The 27,267-nt window shown below is 39.3% G+C and overlaps 1 protein-coding gene across 1 annotated transcript in view; it reads left to right on the top strand.

The window, feature by feature from the left end:
• The window catches only part of PDPR (pyruvate dehydrogenase phosphatase regulatory subunit), a 908,636-nt gene that overhangs the window by 574,831 nt on the left and 306,538 nt on the right, over window positions 1-27,267 (top strand). The window contains exon 12 of the mRNA XM_044081332.1: window positions 22,197-22,330. Within this exon, the coding sequence (XP_043937267.1) occupies window positions 22,197-22,330 (134 nt within the window). The remainder of the gene's footprint in view (window positions 1-22,196; window positions 22,331-27,267) is intronic.

Raw genomic sequence — 27,267 nt, 5'->3', positions numbered from 1 at the left:
TGTAGCTCAGAGGGATTGGGATTTCTTTAAGTGCAGCATGTCCAACAGCTCTGGTTTGACATAGCTTTGTATGTTAGGCAGAGATCACCTCAGAGTAGACGATATGTGACGGAGTAAATCTGGAGTTGTTTGAGACTGTCTGCGTAGGGCATCTGTTTGAGGCCAGTAATCCTCTTTGTGAGATATTTCTGCGGCCTTTCCAGTTGTTGTAGATGTCTTATGAGGTACATACCAAAAGGGGCGTTGTACTCTATGATGGGTCTAATGAGTGATGAGTAGAGGGAAACAATGACCTCTTTTTTCCTGGATGAGAAACCTTTTGTGATGAGGTGTGCCACATAGAAGGATTTCCTGACTACTGTGGCGATATGATTATCAAAGGAGAGACTACTGTCCACCTGTGTCCCAAGGTCTCTTATCACGCTTTTGGTGTTAAGTAGACTACCGCCTATGTTGTAGTTCATGGGTACAGAGTTTTTACCAAAGGGGATGAAAATGCACGTTTTGGCATTGAGCTTGAGGCCATGGCTTTGACACCAGACATCTGTCTCAGTGAGGCCCTTTTGTAGGATGTCCACATCATTAGAAGTTTTGATTATGGCTCCTAGTTTGCAGTCATCTGCGAACTTCATTAGCCAAAGACCTTCTGTGTTAAGCCTGTACTTCAGAGAAGTAGATAACAAACAGGAGAGGACCCAGGACTGAACCCTGTGGTACTCCACTTGTCACTGGTCTGATGTCAGATTTGGAGTCTGCTACTTTCACAGTGTGGGTTTTGTCAGTGAGCCAGTTGGCAACCCATCTTGTGACATAGGGATTTATACCTAGTTTAGTGAGTTTATCTATAATTCCAGAGTGAGGGATGATGTTGAAAGCATTGGCAAGATCTAGATAGGCTGTGTGAACCACCTTACCCCTGTCTATGGCTTTGGTGACTGCTTCAAAGAAGTCTATCAGGTTTAGGAGACATGATCTGCCTTTTACAAACCCAAACTGGGTGGGGTCCAGAGTTTGGAGATTACCAGTGCCTTTGTTTATAAGTTCCATGATGATACGTTCCATGGCCTTGCAGACCAGGCTCGTCAGGCTAATTGGGCGGTAGTTCCCAGGGTCTGTGATGGCTCCCCCCTTGTGAAGTGGGATAACCGTCACTGTGCGCCATTCAGCAGGCACAAAGCTTGAGGTGAGGCTATGATTGAACATGGTACTTAGGTGGGGTGCCAGTTCGTTCTGTAGTTCATGTAGAACGCAGCCTGGGATGTTGTCTGGTCCCATGGATGCTGTGTTCTTGGCTTTGGAGAGTGTGGTTTTTACATGTGCAGCCGTGATTACAGGAACTTTGCATTCTTCCGGTGTAGAGATGGGCTCTTTAGGGGGTGAGAGGGGGGTAAAGTTAGCACTGAACCTATCTTTCAGGATGTTGGCAATATCAGTTGGGTCTGTATATTTAGTGCCATTGTGTTGCAACTCAGAGCAGATCTGAGTGTTGCCATTGAGATTCTTGACATAGCTATAGAATGCTTTGTGGTTGTCTTTAGAATCAGTGGCGATTTTGTTTTCGTAACTAGCTTTGTAGGATTTTATCAGGGATCACAGAGTCTTACTGAGGCTGAAAAGGGAGCTCCTCCACTCATGGGATTTTACTCTCTTTTGCAACAGTTCCTTCCTTCTGTTGTACAGTTTGTTTATGGCAGGGGACCACCATATTAGCTTCCTGTTTTTGGAGGATAGCGTCTCATGTAAGTGCTTATAAAGTGCAATTGTGTAGGATTCAGTAGTCATAACTGTATTGTCCATCTGCATGGGTGTCATGAAGTTCACCACTTCTGTCTTAAGAAGCATGAAGTTGGCTTTGGAGAAATTTTCTACCGTGGTTTCCTTAATGGGGGGTGGGGGCAGGATGTGGATATCTAGGGTAATTAGCTTATGGTCGAATCGGACCAATGAGGCATTGACTTCAGGTGTGGAACACCGGTCACTCATGTTGGTAATGACTAGATCTAGGATATTGTTGCCCCTGGTGGGGGTTGTGGATAAGTTGATCCAGGGCATTGGAGTTTATGAATTCCAGAAAGCGTTGAGCAAAGGAGTTGGTACAGGAGTAGTTTTCCCAGTTAATGGTTGGGTAGTTAAAATCGTCCATTATTAGGGTGTTTGGTTGAACCCTAATATTTTCCAGTACATCAAGAAAAGAGGAGTGGGAATCCTGGGGCATGGTGGGTGATCCGTAGCAAGCTACAGTTTGGATTGCAGTTTTGCCCAGAGTTAGGTACACTTGGATAACCTCGGCTGCATTATGCTGAGCAACTAGCCTGGAGGTGTGGATATCTTTAATGAATATGGACACACCTCTGCCTTTGGTGTTCCAGTCCAGGTTACATGGCCGAAAAGTGTGGTATGAGTTATAGCCTGGTAGTGCAGGGGTGCTCTCTGGAGCCTTGAACCAGGTCTCAGTCACTACACAGATATCGATGTTCTCCATTTTAAGGAGTGCCTCGAGTGAGTGCATTTTGAGATTTAGACTTCTAGCATTGAGTAGCATCACCCTCAGTTTTTGCTTGCCTGTTCCTGTTACGGTGGTGAATTTGTCATTTGAACCTTGCTTAAAAAAGGCACTATAGGGGCAGCAAGAACCTTGGCCAGTATCCGGAATCCCATGGGTGACAGTGCAGGCCATCTCTGGAAAGCATCGTGGTCTGTCGACCATGTCATCCCAGGCAGACAGATATTGGATCCCTTTAGAATGGCACCAGAAGCTTAGCCAATTGTTGAAGTCACTCATTTTGTCCTTGTACTGTGGCATCATTCTGGGTGATGGCAGAATGCTACTCAGGGCTAGGGTCATACCTGCCTGGGCTACAAGATCGGAGAGCTCTTCCATGTCTCTTTTCATGTAGTCCAGGGACGTATGTCTCAGGTTGTTCACACCAACATGGACAATGACAAAGTCATATTTGTACTTGTTGTGGAGTGACCTGAGTGCATGGGTTATGTGGCGGATCCTGGCACCCGACAGGCAGCTGACAGTAACCTTCTCCTTGTTTAGCCTGGTGAGTGGGACATCAGTGTGCCTGACTATAGAGTCACCTATGACTAGTGTGTTGGGTACGTTGTTTTGCCTTTTTGGCTGTGGTTGAGTGGCACACTGAGTCTGTGGGCTATGTGTCATTTGGGTTGTGTTGGGGGGTGGAGGTTGCTTGCATTTCTGCTTTGGAGGTCTCTTTTGCTTGAGCAGATTATTATTGAGAGCCTCCGCAAATGTTTTTGTGTTTCTATGTGTGGATTTTGGTGGTGTAGATTTAGTGATACTATGTGATGAGTGTGGTGTGGTGCAAGTGTTTACTTTCTCCTCTTGACTGTCAAGTTCAGTCTTGATTGGAGAGAGCTTTACCTCCAGTTTGGCCAGATAAGTGCATCTCTCACAGGTTGTAGTGTTGGGTGGTTGGAGGAGAGGAATGTCTGTGTACATGAGGTAATTTCTCCATTGCCCCAAGATGCCCAGATTCATCAGATAGACAGGAGAGAACACTGGGAGCTGACCGTTGGACATGCCTGAATAAAAAACTATTTTCCTCTAAATAAGTGAGGAAAGTGAGTACAAGAGCTGTTTTTCTCTAAGCAAGTGAGGAAAGTAAGTTCCAAAACTGTTTTCCTCTAGGTAATGAGAAAGGTTGAGTGCTGTAGTAATTACTAGGTTATTTAGTGTTTACAAGTTCTGAACAAGTGCTGATCACGAATAAGCAAATTCAAGTGCTAAAACTAAGAATCTGTATCTGGACTAAACTAGTTACAGGAAATGGGGAAACCAGTGCAAATGCTGGCTTTTAAATGAGAACGTTGAGAGAGATAGAAAAACTGCCCAAACGGCGAATAACTGCAATTTCTGGGCCAGAACCACTCCTTATGTGGTAGATAGGTTACCTAGTGCTTACCACTCCCACTGATAAGCTAGAAGGCTTTCCTCCAACACAGAAAGCTTGGGGGGGGGGGGGGGGGCTCAGAAGCTTACATACAGTCCTGGATACAGTAAATCTGAATCTGGACTACACTAGTTACAGGAAAAGTATATATATATATATATATATATATATATATATATATATATATATATATATATATATATATATTTTTTTTTATATATATATAAATATTCAGAAAAGTAGCTAAAACAGCAGTCAAAACAATTCAATTGCAGTGCAAGCTAGCACGCTTGAGTATGTAGCATTGTTAGACCAAACAGTTTAAAAAATGCAATTAAATTAAAAATGACTAAAAACAAGTGCAGAAGGAGTCTATTAGGTAGAATGAGGTAAAGAGATGGGACTGGGGGGAGTGTCCCAGATCAAATCTACAGTGGGGGCGGGCAACTGCAAAAGCCTCCAAATTTAAACAACAACATAAGAATAGGGAGGGTGGGTATGGGAAAACAAACACCTTCAGCAGAGATCCGAAAAACTATACAGTGAAGCAAAAATAACAGTGCACAACTCTGAAGTCAGCCAGCAATGATATAAAATTAGTCAAACAACAATTACCAATACACAACTCTGAAGTGCCAGAAAAATATACTCAGCTCTGTATATCTCCAGATAGTTTGAAGAGCACTCTGTCAGGACACAGGAAGGCTCCAGCAATGATATGCAGACTTTTACTAAGAGGGTCTAATTTTATGCAAGTAAGTTTATGTATGATTCCAGAGTGAGGGATGGTGTCAAAGGCCTTGGCGAGGTCCAGATAGGTTGTGTGGACCTCCTTACCCTCATCCACAGCTCTGGAGACGGATTCGAAGAAGTCAGTCAGGTTCAGGAGACCAGATTGGCCCTTCACGAACCCAAAGTGGGTGGGGTCCAGTGTTTGAAGGTTGCCTGTGTCTTTGTTTATAAGTTCCATGATAATGCGTTCCATGCCCTTGCAGAGCAGGCTCGTCAGACTGATGGGACAGTAGTTCCCAGGATTGAAGGTGGATCCCCCTTTGTGGAGTAGGATAACTGTAGCTGTGCGCCACAATGTGGGTATGAAGCCTGAGGTGAGGCTAGATTAAACATGACACTTAGGCCCGGGATGTCATCTGGTCCCATGGATGCTGTATTGTTAACTTTGGAGAGTGTGGTTTCTGCCTGTGTGGCTGTGATTACTGGAATTTGGCAATCTTTTGGTATTGAGATGGACCCTTTAGGGGTGGGGGGGGGTGAAGCTGGCACTAAATCGATCTGCCAGGATATTGGCAATATCCTTGGGATCAGTATATTTAATGCCATTCTGTTATAGCTCAGAGCATATCTGAGCATTGCCATTTAGATTCTTGACATAACTATATAATGCCTTGTGGTTGTCTTTGGAATATTTAGCAATTTTATTTTCGTAACTTGCTTTGGAGGATTTTATGAGGGATGTCTGCTTCTTACTGATGCTGGTAAGGGAGTTTTTTGCATCCTGGGATTTTCCTCTTTTCTGCAACAGTTTTTTCCTTCTGTTGTACAGTTTGTTTATGGCAGGGGACCACCATATTGGCTTCCTATTTTTGGAGGAGAGCATCTTGGTTCTATTTGGGATGGCACGATTCATGCACGAGTGGATGTGCTTGTACAGTGCCTTAGTGTAGGATTCAGCAGTCGAACTTTCAGCTCCCGTCTGCATGGGTGTCATGAGGTTTGTCACTTCTGACTTGAGTAGCATGAAGTTGGCTTTGGAGAAGTTTTTTACAGAGGTTTCCTTACTAGGGAGTGGGGGTGGGATGTGGATGTCAAGGGTGATTAGCTTATGGTCAGACCTGACCAATGAGGGGGGTGACCACTGGTGTGGAGCATCTATCTCCCATGTTGGTAATGACCAGGTCTAGTATATTGGAGCCCCTGGTGGGACAATGGATTAGTTGATCCAGGGAATTGGAATTTATGAATTCTAAGAACCATTGGGAAAAGGTGTTGGTACCCAAGTAGTTTTCCCAGTTAATGGCAGGGTAGTTGAAATCACCCAGTATTAGGATGTTTGATTGTATCGTAATATTTTCCAGTATGTTTAGAAAGGTATAGTGAGAATCTTGGGGCATGGTGAGGGATATGTAGCAAGCTACAATTTGGATTGTAGTCTTACCTAGTGTTAGTTGCACCTGGAGAATTTCAGATGCATTGTGTTGGGCAGCTAGCCTGGAGGTGTGAATATCCTTGGTGAATATGGACACTCCTCCACCTTTAGTGTTACAGTCTTGGTTTGGTGTCCGAAAAGTGTGGTAAGAGTTTCTTCAATAGAGAGAACATTGTTGTTTTTATGGACATGGGAAGCTGTTTGGAGGTTTGGGAAAGATACCAGTGTTGGAGTAGTAGTCCTTTTGAGTAAAAATGTTTAAGTTTTAGATGTCACTGTAGGTATACCTCTCAGGTTAGTAACCTGTGACTAAAAAGTTCAGGGAAGATAACTAGAAATGTTACTGATCATGCACTGATCTAGCTTGAAACATGTGGCGATGCAGGTAAGGTTAACTTAATATATTTGCAATTTGCTGGGAAAATGAATTGAATGAGAAAAACTATAGCTAAACATAGGATATGTTTTTAGATGGAAGTATGTTGTACAGAGCAGGAAGGAAAAAGTAAATCCTTTACAAGTAAATTTATTAAACCTGAGATGAGAATGGATAGGATACAAAATGTGTTGGGAGAAATGCAGGAAGGACAGCAGGAGGAATTGCAGCTGGTGGAAGATTGGATTCAGGTGAATTAGAAAGAAAAAGGAGAACGGAGGAAAGATGGGGAAGTATAATCAGTTATTTCAGGATAATACTGTCTTGGAAAGAAATTGTATTTAAAGAATTAAAAAACATTTTGAGATTAGTTAGGGAAGATGGTGAACCTGGACGGATGTGGTATGTTTTTTTTTATAAAAATATGGAAAAATTAAAACAAATTATCTTTCTGACTGTGCTAAATGAATGGTACAGAAGAACAAATATGTGAGGTGTATCTATAAAAAGAAGATTGAGAGAGTATTGGTAATTGGAGACCATTAACCTAAGGTATTCAGTAGATAAGGTTTGTGTGCATGTGTGTGAAGTTATGTTTGGAATTAGAGTGGAGAAAGTGGAAGATATGATTTAAGATATGATTTTCTTGACTTGAGTGTGTGTGTGTGAGTGATGTAGATATATACGGGTCTAATTTTAAAGAACTTCAACTTTTTTTATAGTCAAGACCATAAGATCGAAGTTTCGAAACTTCAAACTGTTTAAATGGCGATCACTGTACAGTGTGGAACGGGAAATGTATAGTTTTCCTTACTGTATTGCAATCTCAGAGTTGGTATTTTTGCTTACTAGGAGTGTGGGGGTACAGGAGGCTTGCCCTCCTGCAAGAACGTAAAACAGTTTTTTTTCCGAAGTTTCAAAACTTTGATCTTATGGTCTCGACCATAAGAAATTTGAAGTTTTGAAACTTTGAGCTTGAAAAGTAGACCCAGATATATATGTAATATAGTGCGACATGGAATTGTGTGATGGTTAATAGCTAGCTAATAAGTCACAAGTGAAGAAGAATGTCAAGTAGGGATACCTTTTAAGTTGTATACTATTTGGGCTAGTTATAAATGCTGATTTATAAGACTGTTCTGTCACTTTGCATCCTGTAAGATGAGATATCTTGAAAGGTTTACTATGAAAATATAGAAAATCAAAATAATTTTCCACCTTTTGATCAAATCAGTTTGCTGACCTTGGTAATAATGAAGTACCAAAATTTCTGAAATCGTAACATGGAATCAACATTTGAACACCGGAAGTTCCAATGTTGAAAGTCTGTGTTACCAGTAACGTTTTTGCAGGGGGGCAAGCTCTGTACCCCACACCCCCTGCATATTATATATTCCAACTCTGAGATTGCTCTACACTGATAAAAGGGCACACTTAGTCCCCACTGTAGTGTAATCTGTTATCTGAACGTCAATTCCACATTAGCGAATGCACACTAACATTCGCTAATGTGGATTAAAACATTTTCCGGATCGGCATTAAGAAAACTTGAAAACAACTTTTCGACCTTCCCAGCTTCGTGTAAGAGCCAATCTAAATTATGATAATAAATCTTGAAAGATGTTATGTTACCTTTATTTTTATCTTACTCTGACGATCAAGTTATTAGAACAAAAGATAGGTCATGGATGAAGAATTTTATTAAAACTTCAGAGTCATCATTTAGAGATGTCAGCTTTAAATTAAGTTTGTCAGAAAGTAAGAGGTATGGTGATGTGACTTCAGTGGCGGGACAAGATTTGATAGGAGTTTGGTTTACTATGGAAGGTTATAAAGGGCCGGGGGGGGGGGGCAGTACTAGAAGAGGTAAAGCAGGATGTGTCATACAAAAACTGTTTCTGTGTTACATTCTGTAGTGCTTGATAAATAGATAAACTGGGATATTTAGGATTTGTGTTTCTTTTCCTCTGTGTCAGAATTCTATTGAACTGTGGTTCAGAGGTATTTGGTGGTTCAGTGCTTGCTCCATCAAGATGGGGCATACTTTACTGTAGCTGATATGAAGAGGGTTTAGACTTACTAAATCCAGTTGTATAGCCAGCTTTCTTAAATTTATGTTGGGTTTTATAGAAGCTAACAAATAATGACAAAAATTTAGTGAGTGCCTTATGTATAATGCAAATATAAAGAGAGGGGATGGAATATTGTTAGATAAGAGAGAGAGAATAGTGTTGTGTTCTAATATGTCAGTAGAATCAGAAAGTGGAAATTTCAGATTGGAGGGACTATCAGTAAAAACTAAATGAAAACTCCAGCCAAGCTGGAACTTACACTGAGTGACCTCTCAAACCTCTTGAAGCACATGGGATATATAGAAATGACCCTTGTGAACACCAGGTGTTTCAGCTAATTGGTGATTCTGAATGCCCATGACTTGTTTCGTCATTTTAATGGACAATTTAGAGGCCAATAAAGCCAAACCCCACTAGCTGTGGATATGCATATTTGGGCCTTGGTCACTCAGTGGAAGTTGGCTGGAGTTTTCATTTAGTTTTTACTGATTGTTTTTTTGTGTGACTTCTCAGTTATTGTTTTAGATTAGAGGGACTACAGAAATTTCAAGTGTCTAGTTGGATATTAGACTAAAGCAGTTAAAATGAGACAGACAAGTTAATTAAGTCTGTTAAGCTGCAAAATGTCCTGTAGTGGTTAATGTTAGGAAAATAGATTGTCAGAGGGCAAATTATGTGTAAGCAAAGTTTTGAAAGATTATGTTCATTACTTGGGACTGAAGCAAATTTGGCGTATGCCTTACTAAGCTGTGAAATAAAATAATGTGGGGGAGGGGGGACATGCTGCAGAGTGCAAGTATGCTTGTTCCCAAACCATTAATTTATGTATTGTATGGAGAACTTGATGTAAGGAACAATATATGGAAGTTAAAATAGCTAAAACGTTTGTGCTTTACAGGTGTGTAGAAGTGCTATATAACAAATTGTGGGATTATAGTGATCTTTTGAAAAAATGCTTTTGGTTATGGCAAAAGGGATGAGGGGATGATACATTTTCAGAAATGTTCATTGTTGCTTTATACTGGATTTATGTATTTTTTTTGTTTGTATCATTAATACTATGTGTGTATGATGTATTATTTTCAATGTACTGTAAAGATTTCAATAAAGTTCCTTGCATTTTTTAACAAGTACAATTTGATCTTTTGCATTCACCTCAGCTAACACCAACTCAGGCAGATGGGACCATTTTTGTTTTTATCTTGGTAATTATTGTTTATTTATTTATTTGTTCTCCTAATTATACTGGTATTTTTTTTCCTCTCCTCAGACTTCATTCTACTGGTTCAGCCCCAGTGCCTCATGGCCACTCTGGGTTTACCAGCCATCCTCTTACCCCCCAGGGTACTCCACTATTGCTGGGGACATTCATGGATCCTAAGGGAATCTTGGAGGCTTGGCCCTCTGTGCTTCTATGTGTTTCTTTTTTTTTTTTTTTTTTTTTTTTTTATATATGCCCTGCCCTCACAAACTTGTTGACTACATCCAGGGGCAATTCCCCTCTTTGGACTATGCCACCCCCTTAGTGAGCATGATCAATGAGCGCTGTCCTACCCTCAGTTGCCTGAGCAGCTAACTGAACTCAGGCTGCCTGGGTCGTAGTTGGGGCTTTATCTATCTATGCCACTGGAGCAACTGGACTAGAAATTGTTCTAGGGAGAATTTATAAGCCTCAGGAGGCTTCAAGGCCATAAGTGCAGACGCTTTTAGATGTGTAAATTCTCTGGACTTGTATCCATGCCTCGTTAATCAACTCTTCTAAATTTGCCATCCACATTGCCTTAATTTCTGTAGCTGTGACAGGCATCTTGCCGTGTTTCCTCTTCTCTTTCATCTTTTGCCATTTCCTAATTATAAAGTTCCTAAGGTAGTCTCAAGGAACCACTTTCATTATATTTCATTGTGGGCACTCTTCTTCCTCTCCACTGGAATATCATCTGGGGACTGTGGCTGGCATTTAATTATTGAATAGATTATTTTAGGATTGGTCATAACTGTGTGTTAAGCAGCCACAGATTTGGAAACTTCATATCTTCCCCTTTGACTTTGTCATTGGAGTATGATCTGTAAAAGCTGCATGTTAAAGTTCCTGTCATCTGTATGGAAAGATGTATGTGCTGCTTTGTTCTTTGGAACATGTCTACTATAGAAAAGGATCTGTGAGCCGAAGACTAATATATGAAATCAAACCTATATCCAACAAATCCCATTTAATACAAAATCTTTTTGAGAGTCTCCTCACTACCGTTGGAGTTCTTCCAGGAAGATGAGTTATGTTAGCAAGGTCTAGGACAAAATTACAGACTCTGATTATAATTAATCTGTCCTGTGCATATTGAGTCGTTTCATTTTATATATTTAATTTTATTTACATTTATTTACCAGGAAAGTGCACTGATCAATACTGACCAATTTCAGGCTCAGCTCTGGTAAAATAAAAAATATTTCACAAACAAAAAATTAAGAAATGTAAGCAAAGTGAGAATAGTTCAGAGTGCATGCATAGAAAACTGTATATGTATATGGTATTAAACAAGCAGAATGTAATAATGTACAGTATTTGCTATAGTTTGTATAGTAGATCAACCTTCAGTAATTCTGTGACTGTGAGAGGAGCTGAGAACAGGAAAGGAGACAGGAATGGTGAATTAGGTGATCTGTCCTGTGTTGAAACGGGAGCATTTGGCTTCATTGAAAACAGCACAGCCTTCAGATGTTGAATAGCTATGTCCAGGGGATTTACAACCAGGTTACTTATAAATAACAGCCTACTTCTTTTAATCTTCACAATCTCGTACCTCCCCATCTGATCCATCTCCATATTAACCACCTGTAAAATCTGCTTTTACTGACAACCAGGCACAAACTCCCTCCCTCCCTCCCTCTATGCCTTGCCCCTGCAGAAGAGTAGGAAGTTCCCATCTATGTTCCTTTAGAGATGGGGCTCTTGCAGAAACATGACATTTTGCCAGCATTGCTCAGTAAACTTTCTTTACAGTTTGATGGGCTTGGAATCCCTGTCGCATCCAGATGTTGATGTAGTGCCTTCATGGCAGAATCCCTTCGCATCCAGATGTTGATGTAGAGCCTTCATGGCAGAATCCCTGTCGCATCCAGATGTTGATGTAGTGCCTTCATGGCACACTGGGTCCTCTTCTTTTCATTTTCTGATTCCTTCTCTAATTCTGTTGCCTGCCTCTCTGTGTCCTCCATTCCCCTACTTCATCTTGGAGAGCTGCGACTCCACCCACCAACTATCTGCTTAAAGCAGAAAGCAGGGAGAACAGAAAACTGTTTATTTGATGGTGTCTTCCCAGGATAAAATAGCTAAGGTTCTTTGCTGGTTATATCTTCAGATGGACACACAGGAAAACAACTGCCAAATCTCATAAGTACAGCAACACTCCAAAACAATATATTCCCCTGCAGACAACCTAAATCTGAGTACTCACAAAAAGCAGAACAATGGTTATTACTAAACGTTTCCCATCTCTCACCAGTCTCTGGCCACTGGCAGCTTCAACATCCTAATGAGAGTGCATTAAACTAATGAGGGTGGTATAGAATGTATAAACATTCACAAGTATTTAAGTAAAACTTTTATTTTATTAGAGATCATAGTTATAAAATTATATGTCATGGTAATCATTAAAAAATCTTGTCAGCAAACAGTGCAATAAAAATTTGTGTGTGTGCATATATATAATGTAGTAACCCAAAAATGTCAACTGCTGCTTTGTCAGCTTTTGTGCATGATGCATTTGGCCAGCAGGAAAGCTGATAAGACATTTTTGCAAGGTCAACATAACACTGCAGTTGAGGAATATTGGTATGTTTAATTAGAAGGAGATGTAGCTTGCATATCTGAAAAATGCTACCCAAAGTATTCCTTGGTATCCTTTTTTTCTAAAGTACATTTATCATGCAGTAATCTGTGATTTTCATAGTGGCACACCTGGCCAGGTGTCCACAGAGAAGGTAACTATACCCATTTATGTAAATGCAGTCCCTCCTCTCAAAATACACCTTGGCTGGGCAGAGATAGGAAGCCTTCTAAGTAATACTTTGTTTACCCTGTTACTATGTTATCCACACTCTAGTACCACCCACCACACACACACACTTTCAGTAAACCCTCCAAAGAAAGTCTGTTGTATTCATTTTACGATCATGTTCTTTACACACCTGTGAGCTGTGTATTTTTCAGTGCACCTAATTCTCTGAAATGTCAGGCTTCTCCACAGCTTTCAGGCTGTGTAGATTACAAATGACATGTCTGTTCCTTGGGCATTAGTTCACCCTTCTGGTGTTATTTAGGCAGCTGAATACTCTGACAAGATTTGTGGATTTGCTCAGTCACTCCTACTTGTAGAAAAGTTTTTTCCTTGCAGTCAGAGAGGTTTGAATGCCTTTTAATGAGTTCCTGAATATTATCTTCAGGAGTGCTGTACTGCTTCCAACATTGCACAACTACAGATCTGTCCGTCATTGTCAGTCACTCCCATTCCCTGCACTGTATCAGACATTCCACAGTTACTGGCATGCCTGTCATGCGCAGTCACTCCCATTCCTTTTACTGTGTCTGACATTGCACAGTTACAGACCTCTTTTGTGCTCAGTCACTCCCATTCCTTGTACTGTATCTGACATTGTACAGTTAAATACCTGTCTGTCATGCTCAGTCACTCCCATTCCCTGCACTGTATCTGACATAGCACAATTACCGACATGTCTGTCGTTCAGGCACTCGCATTCACTGCATTATATCTGATTTTGCACAATTACTGATATGTCCGTCATGCTCAGTCAGTCCCATTCCCCTTTTTCTGGTTCATCTCATCTCTACAGTAGACATTTTAGCCATTCTGGTAGCAACTTGCCATCCCTCTCCAACTTCACAGGAGAGGATAAAGCAAAAGGAGAAACCTAACCACTAACTTAAGGGCCATTGTAAATGGCCCTGAAGGTTTATCTAAAGATTTATGCTGCCTTCTTCCCAGATAGCCCAGCAGAAGTCTTTTGTTACTATATCTTAATATATAGGTGACAAGTCAGTAGCATACACAAAAACCATGTCATCTCATACACCCACTTGAGGGCACTGGCTTGATGTATGCTATGAATTAATGTCCTGTCACCCCTGTCGGTGGTAATACATGCCCCTCCCTAAAGCCCTGTGTGCAGAGTTTCCGAACTTTTTTCAGCCATTTTCAACAATGGTGGACAGTCTGAGGTGTTAGTGTGAGGCTCGAGCAATCCTTTGGAGAAAATGAGCTCAGCTTCCTCTTAGGATTTAGATGTATTGCTTAGCATTTTACGAAGATGAAAGGACTAAAGATGCGAAAGTGATGTGTGAATCATAAAGAATCATAAATGGCTGACATTTTTTTCTAACTTTTCTGTATTCATTTTCTCCTGTTGTTGTTAGTTAGTTAGATATTCCAAGTTTAGGTTTCAGTGTTCTGTTGTTCTTTGCCATATTATTGCATTCAACGTAACCCCACACCAACTAAACAACCACATTTCCTCAAAATATAACACATTTGTAAAAAAATGTCTAAAAACTAACATCCAAATAGTATCCCGAATCATACTTAGTGGAGACATGTGCCAAAACCCTTGTCCTACAAACAGTAACAACCACCCCCTGCTATCAGAAAAATAACATTCTAAACTCCCCCAGGAAATCAACAAATCTCCATATACTCAATATAAACATAAGGAGCATACTGAACCAAATCCCAGAGATTCACGCTACCCTGGCCCTGTACTCCCCTGACATAGCCCTTCTCATAGAGACCTGGCTAAAACCACTAAACAGTAATGATGACTTTGTTCCACCTGGTTACAATGTTCTTAGACAAGACAGAATATCCAAAAGAGGCGGAGGCATTGCTGTCCTCTTCAAAAACAACCTGACCATTGAATTGTTAGCCACCGAACAACCCAAGTTTAATAATGCAGAAACTATGTTCACTAAGCTGAAAATCAACTCAAAACAATACTTGCATATAATTGGTACCTATATACCCCAGCAATAACATTAACACAGCAGAATCCATTCTAGACTGGACGTCTAAAAAATTTCCCCAAGAAACAATAATACTAGGTGATGTTAATATTGTCCTCCTGTAACTCGCTCCACCCCACTAGCCATGTTAACTTACACGGTTTCACTCATCTAATCAAAACCACAACACAGGTAGATAAAGCCTCAAAAAAAGAGTCCATACTAGACTGGATCCTTACTAATAGGCCATCTCAATCCTACCTCTCATGCTCCATTCCAGACACCCTCAGCAACCACCTTCCCACCTTTATAATTGGATACCAAGTGAATCCATTAAAATCCTCCACCCTCCAACAAATCCGGTATACAAAGAACTTCAAAACCCATGACTTCATATCTGCACTTAATCAATGCAACTGGAGACCACTGTCATCTCTTCCCCTGGAAAGTGCCGTAGACTACTTAAATAAGTCTTTTGTAAGCATTCTAAATCATCTTGCCCCTATCACAGCTAAATCCAACTATGCCCCCTGGCTAACCAGAGATACCCATCTATTACTAAAACAAAGAGATAAAACATGGGACTCGTGTCATCAAAGTAAAACTCAAACTAATAGACAGCCATACCAGGAACTAAGGAACAAAGCCAAAAAACAAATTTGGACAGACAAAAGGAACCACTATATAGGCATTCAAACCAAACACAAAAATAACCCACAAAAATTATGGGTTGTCATTAATAAAATCTTAAAACCAGGAAAGACTGTACTCCACCTCCAAACATTGACACCACCACCAATAATATTGTCACCCAAAATGAACACTTCACCAAATCCATCCTAGCCCTCACCAATAGTAGTTCTCCCACTTCACATCCAAACCTATCTTCCATGCCAGCAGGCCAAAACTTCTTTTCCTTACAGCCTGTCCCAACTTGCACAATATATAAATACCTAACTAGGCTTAAACCCACAACCCTGGCCTCCGACAAATTATCTGCAGAATATCTAAAGATTGCAGCTAAAATCATCTCCTATCCAGTTTCCATGCTCATTAATCACTCTTTATCAGAACAGTGCGTTACTTCTCTGTAGAAAGTTTCACGTATAATACCACTCCACAAAGGACGTAACTCTGTAGAACTGTCTAATTGCCATTCTGTCCTCCTTATCTAAAATCCCCGAAAAATTTATACATTCCCAAATAATGCTCTATCTCCTCACTAATAAACTGCTAACCAACACCCAGTGTGGATTCCACCCCAATCACAGTACTACCGCAGCCTTTATTAGCTGTACCAACACAGTAAACCAACATTGAAACAATGGTAACCTAGTATCCACTGTATTCCTAGATCCCTCCAAGGCCTTCGATACTGTTTTCCATCCCAAACTCCTTTCTACTTTCTCTTATCTTAATCTCAGCCACTCCACACTAGAGTGGTTTCAAGACTATCTACCCAGCCGCCAACAAGCAGTAAATGGTAAAATTCCTTATCTCCCCTCCTACCTGTCACCCTAGTCCCCAAGGATCCATTATTGGAACTCTTCTTTTCAACATATTCAGCAACCAACTCCACAAAGCTACTTGGCATGCCACTCTAGTCCAGTACACTGATTACTCTACTTTAATCTGCTCCGCCCCATCACTCCCTCAACTCCAGGAATTAACACGAGTCCTTTACCACTGTTGAAATCTGGTTAGCCAACTGTCAGCTAATACTTAACCCCAGTAAAACACAGCTAATGATATTCTATCCCACTAGAGCCTTAGACCCCATATCACCATTCACAATATTTTCAACCAGTAACACCCCTAGCACACCCGTCCAACACACCAAACATCTAGGGGTTATCATATCACAACATGAAATTTGATATGAACATTGCGCAGACAATAAAGAAAGTCCATAAAAAATTCAGAACCCTATATAGATGCAAAAAGTACCTCACCAATAACAGTAAAGCCACCATCGCATGAACCCACTTACTATCCGCACTCCTCTATGCCTCCCCCATACTCATCAACCTAAACAAAGCAGATTTTAATAAGCTAAATACCTGCTACAATAAAATAGGTTTGCTACTGACTTACCCTTCAGGACACATCATTGCATAGCAATCAAGCAACTATCCTGGCTAGAATTACCCAACCTGCTCACATATAATCAGCTTACAATAGCCCACCAAATTCTATATTATCCCGATAGAGTTCTTGCTCTTCAAGGTCTACTTAATATCTACTCTAACAAATGCCTATTAAGAGCCACCAATAAAGCACTGGCTGACATAGGTAAAAGCAACAATAGCTCTGGGGACTCCTCGTTTTCCATTTCTGTTGTAAAAGCATGGAATACCATCCCCGTAGATATTAGGACCAATGAAAACAAAAATAATGTCAAAAAACTCCTATGGTCTCATTTACATAGTTCCTGGTTATGTAATTTTTCTGACCCTGGCTAGCTTCATTTAATTAGATCATGTCATACCTTAACCTTTTATGAAAGCTTGCAACAACTCCTTTCTATAATCTTAATCAATCAGTGTGTATTTACTGTACTAGCCACTGATGAATGTAACCAAATGACTGAATAAAATATCCTTTCAACTGTATTGTTTATTGTAACACACTGTGCTCCTTATAGTATATTTACTTTTTGCTCCTTTCCTGGCCTTGAAACCGTACTTCATTAACTTTTGACTGTGTACTGTACTTTATTAACGTGTATTGTATTTACTGTACTAATCTTTGGGGACCTTTTCTTCCCGGGCCTCCGCTGAAAATGAGATCCATGCCCAGTTGGACTTTCCTGGGAAACAAATGTAAAATAAATAAACAAAATAAATTATATTCTCATTGTTGGCACAGCTGGTATGTAACTGTTATATATGTGATGATTGACCCACCTTTTGGATCCTCTGAAAAAGGCTAATGAGAGCCTTGTGACTGTAGTACATGTATGCTGGGGAGGACAGCTGTGTTGTGTTACAGAATGCCAGTTATATTGTGTGTGATTGTACTGGATAGGTGGTATGTAGTTGATAAAACTGTGCATTGCATAGCCTGGAACTGCTTATAATGCAGTAAGGTGACACTTGTGACAGGCGTTCTGTGTACTTCTAATGAATGTGGGGCGGAAGCAGAGACAGGCTTATGCTGTGTGGGATGGATGTGATCCGGGTTGGATGTAGGATCCTGTTTTCTGTCATGCACATATTTAATTTAGCCATGCTGTGTATATGGGGTATGAGTGCTCAGAACTGATGTTGGCACTCTCCCTTGTAACTTGAATGATGGCACAGCTGGCGGGCTTCTAACTTGCACCCTTAGCAGCCAGTCAATGGCTAACACTGTAAAGTGGTTATCCACTGCTGTGAGTGTTTGGAAACTGTGGCAAGATGTGACTAGGACTTGTAGACCTGTACTTGTCTCTGTTGCAGTATTAGAATTAATACTTGTTTTAGAGAACTATTACAGCATCTAGAACAATTTGCATTTGCCTTGCAAGATTTTAAAATGCCAATGATGCGAAGAACATAAACATGCAGTGTTGTTGCTCTCTGGAACTTGAAGTGCTTACCCTTGTAATTGTACATTCTGAAATAGTTTAGAAATTGAAACGTTTTTAGTTTTCTTGCCCAAATCCTGACCAGTCATCAACCTGCCACCACTGTCGATGCATTTTCATGACTGGCAAGAGCTATCCTGTGGCATGACCATCATACATGCAGCCATGAGCGAAGTTTCTGATCTAGCCCTGACTCAATCCTATGATGCCTATCATGAGTGCCTGCATCACTATAAGGACAATCCTTTGTGCTTTCTCTGATGTGTGCATGCTCCCACCTGCACTCACCAGGAAAGATACCATCACTGGCTTGAAACTGACAAGCCCCTGTCCCCCAGTTTACATCTACTGGGAATGTGGGAATGCACAAACTGCCACTTGCATGGAGAAATTGGATGCTCAAGACCACTATTTATTTATTTATTTATTTTATTTTTGTACCTCCACAGGATGGGGAAGAGCTAATATCACAAATGAAGCAAGTGTGGCTGCCCAATCTGGTGACAGTAGCCCCTTGTGGTGCATGTGGAAGAACAAGCATGTGCAAACAACTGGATGTAGAGTAAACTTGTCATGATAATGCTCACAGCACCCCTAGGGATACACTTAGGCTAAAACAAAAAGAATGATTTCATTACTGAGATGCTGGTCAGCAAGAACACACAACAGCTTCTTGGCTACTACATAGAATGATGCCTCCTCTACCCCTGGACACAATAGTATCTGGTTGAAAAAGAGGTCTAATGGTCAACAGTCATGGAGGCAAAATTAATACAAAAAAATGTGAAGTCTATTGAAAAGTGTTGGTTATTCAAAGTAATGGATAACAATTGAGAAGATGATTCTATTGTAAGATATTCTTTTAACAGATAGTGGCACCATCATTAGAGACAGGAATAACAACAGAAGGGTTGATTAGGTGGATACTGTTGAAGGTGACAGCCTGCAACATGACCTGGTATAGCTTATAGGGATGTTGGCTGGGCTCTCCTTAAAAATGTGAGTCTATGCAGATTAGTGGCGAGAAAGTATAGACAAGAATGGGGTTTGAAAAATTTCCTTAAGAAAAACAAAGGATATAAATGATCAAAGAGTGTTTTCCAGAGAAAATTAGACCCTCTTTTCAGTGAGGAGCAAGAGGTGACTAACTTTACTACCCGAGTACTGTGTTTATTTTCTGTCAGCCTTGCAGAGGAAAGGTTAGGTTGATAATTATCAAAACAGTGAGAGGTATGGAAGAGCTAAGGCAAGAAGATGGGTTTAGACTTTGAGAAAGGAAGAAATGATATTCACTGGATGACTCATTTTTGTTATGGAACAAGTGGGTGGTGGTGTAGTTGGAGAAAGGACAGTGATGAGTGTATAATGAATGGCAGGTCAAAGGCATTTGATTTAGGGCTAACTTAAGAAAATACTGTATCACACAAAGGGTGGTTGAGTCCTTGAATGCATTTTTAAAGGCAGTACTTTGCTGGTCATTGAAAAGCTTCAAAGATGTCCGTGAATAATGAAAGACAGACTGTAAGCAGTAGTAGGCTACATTCAAAAACAAAAAAATGTGTGGGCACAGTAAAACCAGGTGCCTTCTTCTGTCATTATATCTGTGTGTTCTGTACAAATGTGTCACAGGTTTCTAATAACTTAAAACTTTGTATTCATTGTTCTTGCTTAAAAAAATTAACAAAATAAACTGTCACAGCCATGGTTTGTAGTAAACTAGTTGTCATTGATGATAAACCTCACTCACAGTAATAAAACCCAAAATGTATTCGTATAGACCATATAACATAAACCTGGTATCATGCTGCCTTTTCAAATGAGTATAACTTTGTATGGCTGAAAGTCACTTCATACCATGCCAGTTTTAAGTAAAACTCTGCTTCAGTCTTCCTCCCTGTATTCTGTTTCTGTTTTCTACCTTTTAGCCATTCTGTTCATTCTTTTTCCTCTCTCTTTTATATTGCTTCCCTTCCTCCTCTCCTATTTTATTCCTATTCTCTGCCTTCTTCTGTTAAGATTAGTTCTTTATAACATTATTAATCAATTTTGCTCTTCTCTGTTTCTTGTTTGTGCCTCTTGATGTTTTTGTTCTGTATGTTTTTTTGTTATTTATGATCTCTCTCTTTGTATATATCTGTATATGCTACTATATATTTTTATTTTTTTATTTGTCTATGATGATGATGATTTTTGTCCATTGCTTGTCTATTTGTGTTCAATTTTATCAATTTTATCTCTTTTTTTCCTCTACTGAAAATGGAAATGTATCCAGCTAGACTAGCCCGGTCAACAAATGTAAAATAAATAAATACATCTGTCAGTTTGGGATATTTGAGGACTTGTATTCTCTGTTGTTACTGAGTTATAAATTATAAATATTTTAAGTATTTTTCCAAGTTTGATTTCTCCCCAGGTGTTTTGGGTTTCTAATACCATGATGGGAAAGGACCCCATTCTTAAGTCAGAGTATAATTAGAGTTCATGAACTTAGTATTGTTTCAGTCTTTGATAGTAGTTAAGAGCACTCTTATCGGCACCTGTTATGTGCTCAGAATTGCCTTCTCTAATTTATACAAAGTTACAGGTATTGGTCGCATATTTAAGTACTATGGTAAATTCATTTTTAGTAGACATGTTGCTGCTACTACTATTGTAAATGTCTGGTTGTTTTTCTTCCATATTGCTCTGGTTTGTGCTTGCAAATCCTAGTATGTTATGTAAGTAAGACAACAATACTGGTTGTAGCAATTTCAATAATCAAAGCTACCTTTGCCTTTTTTCAGGGACTACTATGTTGGTTTTGTTGCATCTGTTTTTTGAACGGTTTGTAATGCATAATCCCATGTGATATAAATGTTACCGTTCTGTATAATGCTTTGTGGTTCATGTTCCATTGCTTTTCAGCTACTTCTATAGTTTAGTGTTTGCAAAATCCTTACTGCAGCAATTTTGCCACACTATTGTGCCTTTCAGTATAGAGGCCCTCTGCCTCGAGTGCATCACACCCAGCAACAAGATGTGCAACTGTTTCCAGTTCTGTTTTGCAGACTCTGCTTTTGTCTGTTTCAACAATGTTTTCAATGGATTTTGTAAACCAAGGTGTATTTAGACCTATTACATATTTTTCCAGGGTTTAATTTTTGTCAGGTGTTTTGAGTTTGTAGTACCATGACTGTTTCCCAGCTGTGTAAAAACAGTAAGTTTACCTCACAGACACAGACAGAGTACAGGGTTTGACTCTCACCTTTGAAAGGGAAATTGGCTAAACTTAAAATGACCTGTAAAGGCAGTTAGCATAGTACTTGCTTATGAACTTAAGTAACCTCCTAGGAGATGGCTCATTAGTGTGACATTTTATCACTTTTTATATACTGTGTTGGCAGAGTGTTCTGTGAATGAATTATTACTGTAAGTCAGTATAATTCATAAGTTATTTTTCCATTTCTTTTTGAATATCTTCATAATTAGATAGTCAAGCATGTATAAAACTATGCATTGTATATGTAATTGTGTGATAAAAGAAACTCTTCACTGTATATGGAATTCAAGTGGTTGAAACTGCATTGGTTGACTGGCATGTGGTCGACTTGCAGTTTTCAAGTCGGCAGAATTTCAAACCAAAATGAATCGATTACACTACAGCAAACAGGTAGTGTAATTAGAGCATTTGGGTTCAGCATTGTGCAGGTAGATCGCTGTTCAGTGAGGAATAGGGAATTAGCCCATTTCCTCACTGTAGTACGATCTCGGAGTTGAAATATTTAATGTGTGGGGGGTGCAGTGTTTAATGGTACATTAATGTGCATAGCAGGAGGTGAGTGACCTCACCTCTTGCTATGTCGAATACATCGAATCACGGTTGTCAATGTATTCATTTTTGCTTTGGTTTACTTTTCGGCATTCCAAATTCAACATTTCAGGTTGACATTCTAAACAGTCGACTGAAGTGGATTTGAAATGCCAGTAGTAAACCAATTCAAGTTACCCTCTCAGAAGTCTCTACTCATTCATCCTTTATAACAAAAAATGTAGAAAACTGTGAGATGGCCATTATAACCAAACTGCCTTTTTTAATTCATTCCTTAGATCTGATGGCATTAGATCAAAGCAAGACCTTCTATAAACCTGACTGGTTTGACATTGTGGGGGCTGAAGTGAAGTGCTGTAAAGAGGCAGTCTGCGTCATTGATATGTCATCCTTCACAAAGTTTGAACTAAGTGTAAGTAATACCACTAATGTCTGTGCTTGTCTTCAGAAAGGTATGCACATGTGTGCACACACACACACACACACACACACACACACACACACACACACACACACACACACACACACACACACACACACACACACACTTTTGCTCCCCCACCACACCACCTCACACTTTCAGCTTAATTTATGACCAATGGAAACAATTTCTGTTTTATACAATAACCCTGACCTTAGATAGTAAATATTCTCAGACATTGTGAATATTTAGACAGCAGTTAAAATGTTTGGCTTACCTTGACTTGCTGTATTGGTTCTGAAGGATTGAGTACAAGTTTGGAAATGGTCACTGGGGCGCTGCATGAACAGATGGCATAGCACCTCTGCAGAGGTTCTTCTTTGCTGGAAAGGTGTAGCCTTCTGTTTGCTACCCTTTCTTTCCCTTTTAGAGCTAGTCAAAATAAGACCTCTTCATCTCAGCATATGGTATTAAAGCTGGTGGTCAGTCATGCTGTTGCGGGTGCTGACTTATTAACAACAACATAAAAAAGACACTTCACAGTGTAAAACCTTAAACCTCCTTTGAAGGAGCCTTCTAGCAAGTATGCAGATGACCTCTTAAGGACATATACAGGTGCTTCTGCTACATGGTTTCTAAATGCCTTTGATGTGACCCTCTTTCTGAGAACACAAAGCATTGCACAGTGAAGTCTCTAGCTTGCTAGGGTCTTTTTATTATTTATAAACTAAGATGGCCTTTTTGGTTGAGAGCGAAACTGTTGTAGGGCAGCACTTAGAAACTCCTCCTTGATGGGGGAAGGCTAAGTAGTGGGGATGGGGGTGGGTGTGTAGGTAATAGTTTTAAGTACAAGTCCTAAAGTCATAAGACTGAGTGTACAAAAAGGGGGATTTGGTCGTGTCTGAGTGTTCCCTTTTCTATGAGATATGATGTCAGACTTAAGCAAGACAGTTCCATATCTATCAATGTCATGTCATAAATCCATTAAACAGCATGTCATTTAATCAGTATGCAGGTACAATAAATTGTCAAAAAAACTTGTACAAAAAATAAAATTTGCAACTATCCTTATAACCACCTGTGGAAAATGCCTCGTTATAGCAAGAGATGTAGTAGCATATCTAATTGCAATACTTGTAAACAGTTCAATAACAGAGATATGTTCCTCCACTATAGAAAGAAAGCATATATGTATGTAATTTGTATAATTCCACTGCATATAGGTAGTACATCAACAGATCAGCCTGCAGATACATTGTAGCACTTTGGTAATAGGTGATAAGACAGCAAAATGGCCATGGTAGTGCAGTGGTTAGTGTTGTCGCCTCACAGCAAGAGGTTCTCCGGATTGATTCTCTACTGAAGCACCTTTTGTGCGGAGTCTGCATATCCTCCCTGTGGTAGAGTGAGCTTTAAAGACACGCAAGTAGGTGCGTGTGTCTTCTATGAAGGTTGGGCGCCGGGCTGGCAACTCGACACCATAAAAACCCACTGACAATCAATCTGTGGACCGATGATCTGCGGTGGCAACCCCTAACCAGGAGAAGCCGAAAGACATGTCACCAAAGTGCTACAAAAATGTATACATAAAAATTTGTAGTACATCAAAATGGGAAAGAACTTACTTTTCCTAATTCAGAACAGCTTCCAGACAGGCTGTATTACAAAAACTGCATTACTATACTTCCTAGATACAGTAAATCAAGGTCAATTTGTAGTATTCATATTACTGGATCTGCCAAAAGCCTTTGATATGGTTTTACATAATCTAGTCCTACTTATATTATTCAGATTTAGCTTTGAAACCACTGTTTTAAGTTCTCAGTAAAAGAGAACAGTCGGCGTGATAGCAGTATATGTGGTCGATCTTGCCAATGATGTCGCTAGGGGGTTCAAAAGGATCGATATTAAGACTACTCTTGTTCAACATATTTATTAATGGCATGCATAACAAAGTTAAAAATAATCTCTTAGTTCAGTGTTCTAATTAATTCTGCAATTATATGTTTGGACAGTAGCTTGGGGGTCACTGCAAACTCTTGCACAACAGTCACTACATTACACTGAACAATGGACAACTGAATCCCAATGATTACTAAATGCAAATAAAACCAAGTTTCTTCTTTTCCATTCAGATTCTGTGCAAATTTCAGACTCTGAAATCAAAAATTGCAAAACATGTGAAGATGTTACTCCATACAGAAATACTGAGTCAACAGTGCCAACAAAATAAATTTGACCACTTCATATTTTTCTAAATCAAAAAAAAAAATGTGTGGTCTATAAGGTTAGATGCTGTTTAGCAGAACAGCAGTAACAGTAGCCAGCAAAATTATTCTTTTCCTGGCCTCTTGTATGCCTCAGCCATATTAACAAACTTGCATAAAATGTATCTGTGTAAGCTTGAACTATCTAGATTTACTGCGTACTATACAAACAAAGCAAACCACTGCCAAACATCACAAAAGTTAAATTGGTTAGAACTAGAATATGCATGAATCTCAACTAAAAGTGACACAACATCCTGTTGTAATGGCAAGATATTAACAAATTGATCAGCCAGTCTAACACCCTTTGGGATAGATTAATTCAAACACTAAAAGGAAAATTGGCTAGGCTTAAAATGGTTTGCAAGGGCAGCTAGCCCAGTACTTAAAAAACCTGTTCGACAAGGCCTGTAAGGTCTCCACATCAGATCAAGGTAACTGGCATCAAATCAAATAAATCACTGTGGTGATTCATTGTATTCTGTTCCATTAGCCAAATTATGGCATTCCATGCTAGTAGATGTTCAGAGTCCAGTGTAATATTTTTATGGAATAAAAAAAATCTAATTGCAGCATGAAACTGTCTGTGTATTAATTGGTGACCAAAACATTTCTGTCATTCTCCCACCTCATCTAAATTACAGACGCTTGTCTTCTCTAAGGTTACATTTCTGATCTGAACACCAAGCTAAAATGTCAACTCCTCTGTTCTAGTAACCACTGAGCATTTAATTTTCATTTTTTTGAAAACCTAACTTAACTTCCCTAATCCAAAACCTAATTGCTAATTGTATACTATCTCTACTCTCAAGTTCCTCTTTTACAGTAACATCCCTTTGGTCATATTCTTTTATAACTGTGCTGGGTACTGCTTTTCTAAAGTATGGGTTGAAACAGAGTGCTTACAAGGTAATATAAACTGTGTACCTGTGTAAATAGTATGTAATTATTGTTCTTTAATGCTATGTAATTATAATGTAACTACTGTTAATCTCTAGGAAGGATTTATGTCTGTGTGCACATGTCTGTCAGCAACTTTATTGTAATTGAGACTGGCTTGGAGTCTAAACTGCATGTGAAGATAAAAAGAGTAATATTGTTTTGAAATTTGGAAGGGACTTCGTCGTTCTACCATAGCCAGTTGATATATAACTATACATGTATTGCTCGTACAGTTAAAATTAAAAACAAAATCAAGTTCTGTTTTGTATGACCAAAGGGCAAGTGTGGTAGTTTCCAAAAATAAAATACAGAATCATGGAAAACCTAATAAAATCCCTATCACTCATATTACATTTTTGCTCTTTAGCGCGTTCAAGACTTTAAATATTTGATCTGATGATATAGATCCGTCTGTTGTAACATGTGTGGTGCTCCCTTGTGTAATCTTTCAAAGAGACTGTTGCAGTATATGCACCCTCACACTATCCCATTGTTCCTTCTGTTTCCCAGGCTGAGGTGGAATTCCTTTTCTTATCCACTTCCCCTTCATTATTTTTCTTATCTGAGTCTGCCCCCTTAGAGTATTAGCCTCAGTCTTTTCCTGTGGCAATATTGAGAAATTGAGAATTTTTGCTCCCTTACTTTTCTTGTAACGGCGTGTACTCTTGTGCAAAAGTATAAGGTTGGATATGTGGCACACGAGGAAGGTACTAAGCTTTGATAGACTGGCAGGATACTTTCCATTAGTCAGCATTACTGCAGCAGTGACTTATATGTACATTTACTGTTATAATAAGCTCTTAAAAATTGTACTTTTTGAACACTACATAGTTACCATCTGTAATTCTCACCTAGAATAAATTCAAGACTTTAATAAAACCTAAGCAAAAACACACAACAATAGAAAATAACAGAAGGTCTTTTATTAAATAAATACTTTTGTCTTTAAACAATTAACGAGGCAACTTCAGACGTAAAAATCAAACTTCATACATTTGATTTACTACATATTCAAAATATGAACACATACAATATTATAACACAGAATAAAAACTCCCAAGTCTTATTGTATAAGAATGTACATCTAAACTGAACTTAATTTCAGTATACATTTAATGCAAGTAATGACCATATTCATTTATTTGCATTTGTTTACAAGGAAAGTGAACTGGACCAAAACCCCTTTTCAGCAGAGGCCCTGAGAGAAGGGCTTCACAATGAGCATTAACAATGCACACATAATTTACACTTTTAATTAGCTTTATGGTATCAAACCTCTAGAGATAAGAAATGAGTAGATCAGTGTGAAAGAAATGCTTAATGACATGTTGTGGAAGGTGGTGCATTGATTAGGTAAATAAGACTGAGATGTAGAGAAAAGAAGAGCAGTTACAGCAGTTTGAAATGTTTCATTTTTACAGTGTATGCACAGTTTTTGCATCACTGAGTGTCTTGAGTAAAAGAACGTAGATAAGGTACAGTAGGTTTCTAGATTAATTCAGTTACTATTTTTACTAATATATACACACACAATTTATGTGGAAGCAAGTGTTTGAGGAGGTAAAACATTGTGAGGCTTGTACAGAGTGACACAGGTGATAGTTACATGGCTCCCCCTCAACACAATAAAAAGCTCTCCTCTTATAAAACTGTAGCAAACTGCTTGCTACAGATGTAACAAGTAGCTTGCTGCAGTTAAAATACCATGCACAAGGTGCT

This window comes from Protopterus annectens, chromosome 8.part0 (assembly GCF_019279795.1).
Source record: "Protopterus annectens isolate FY-2018-M chromosome 8.part0, PAN1.0, whole genome shotgun sequence".
NCBI lineage: Eukaryota > Metazoa > Chordata > Ceratodontiformes > Protopteridae > Protopterus > Protopterus annectens.
The sequence above is the reverse complement of the archived record's forward strand: the minus strand, read 5'-3'. Positions and strand labels throughout refer to the sequence as shown.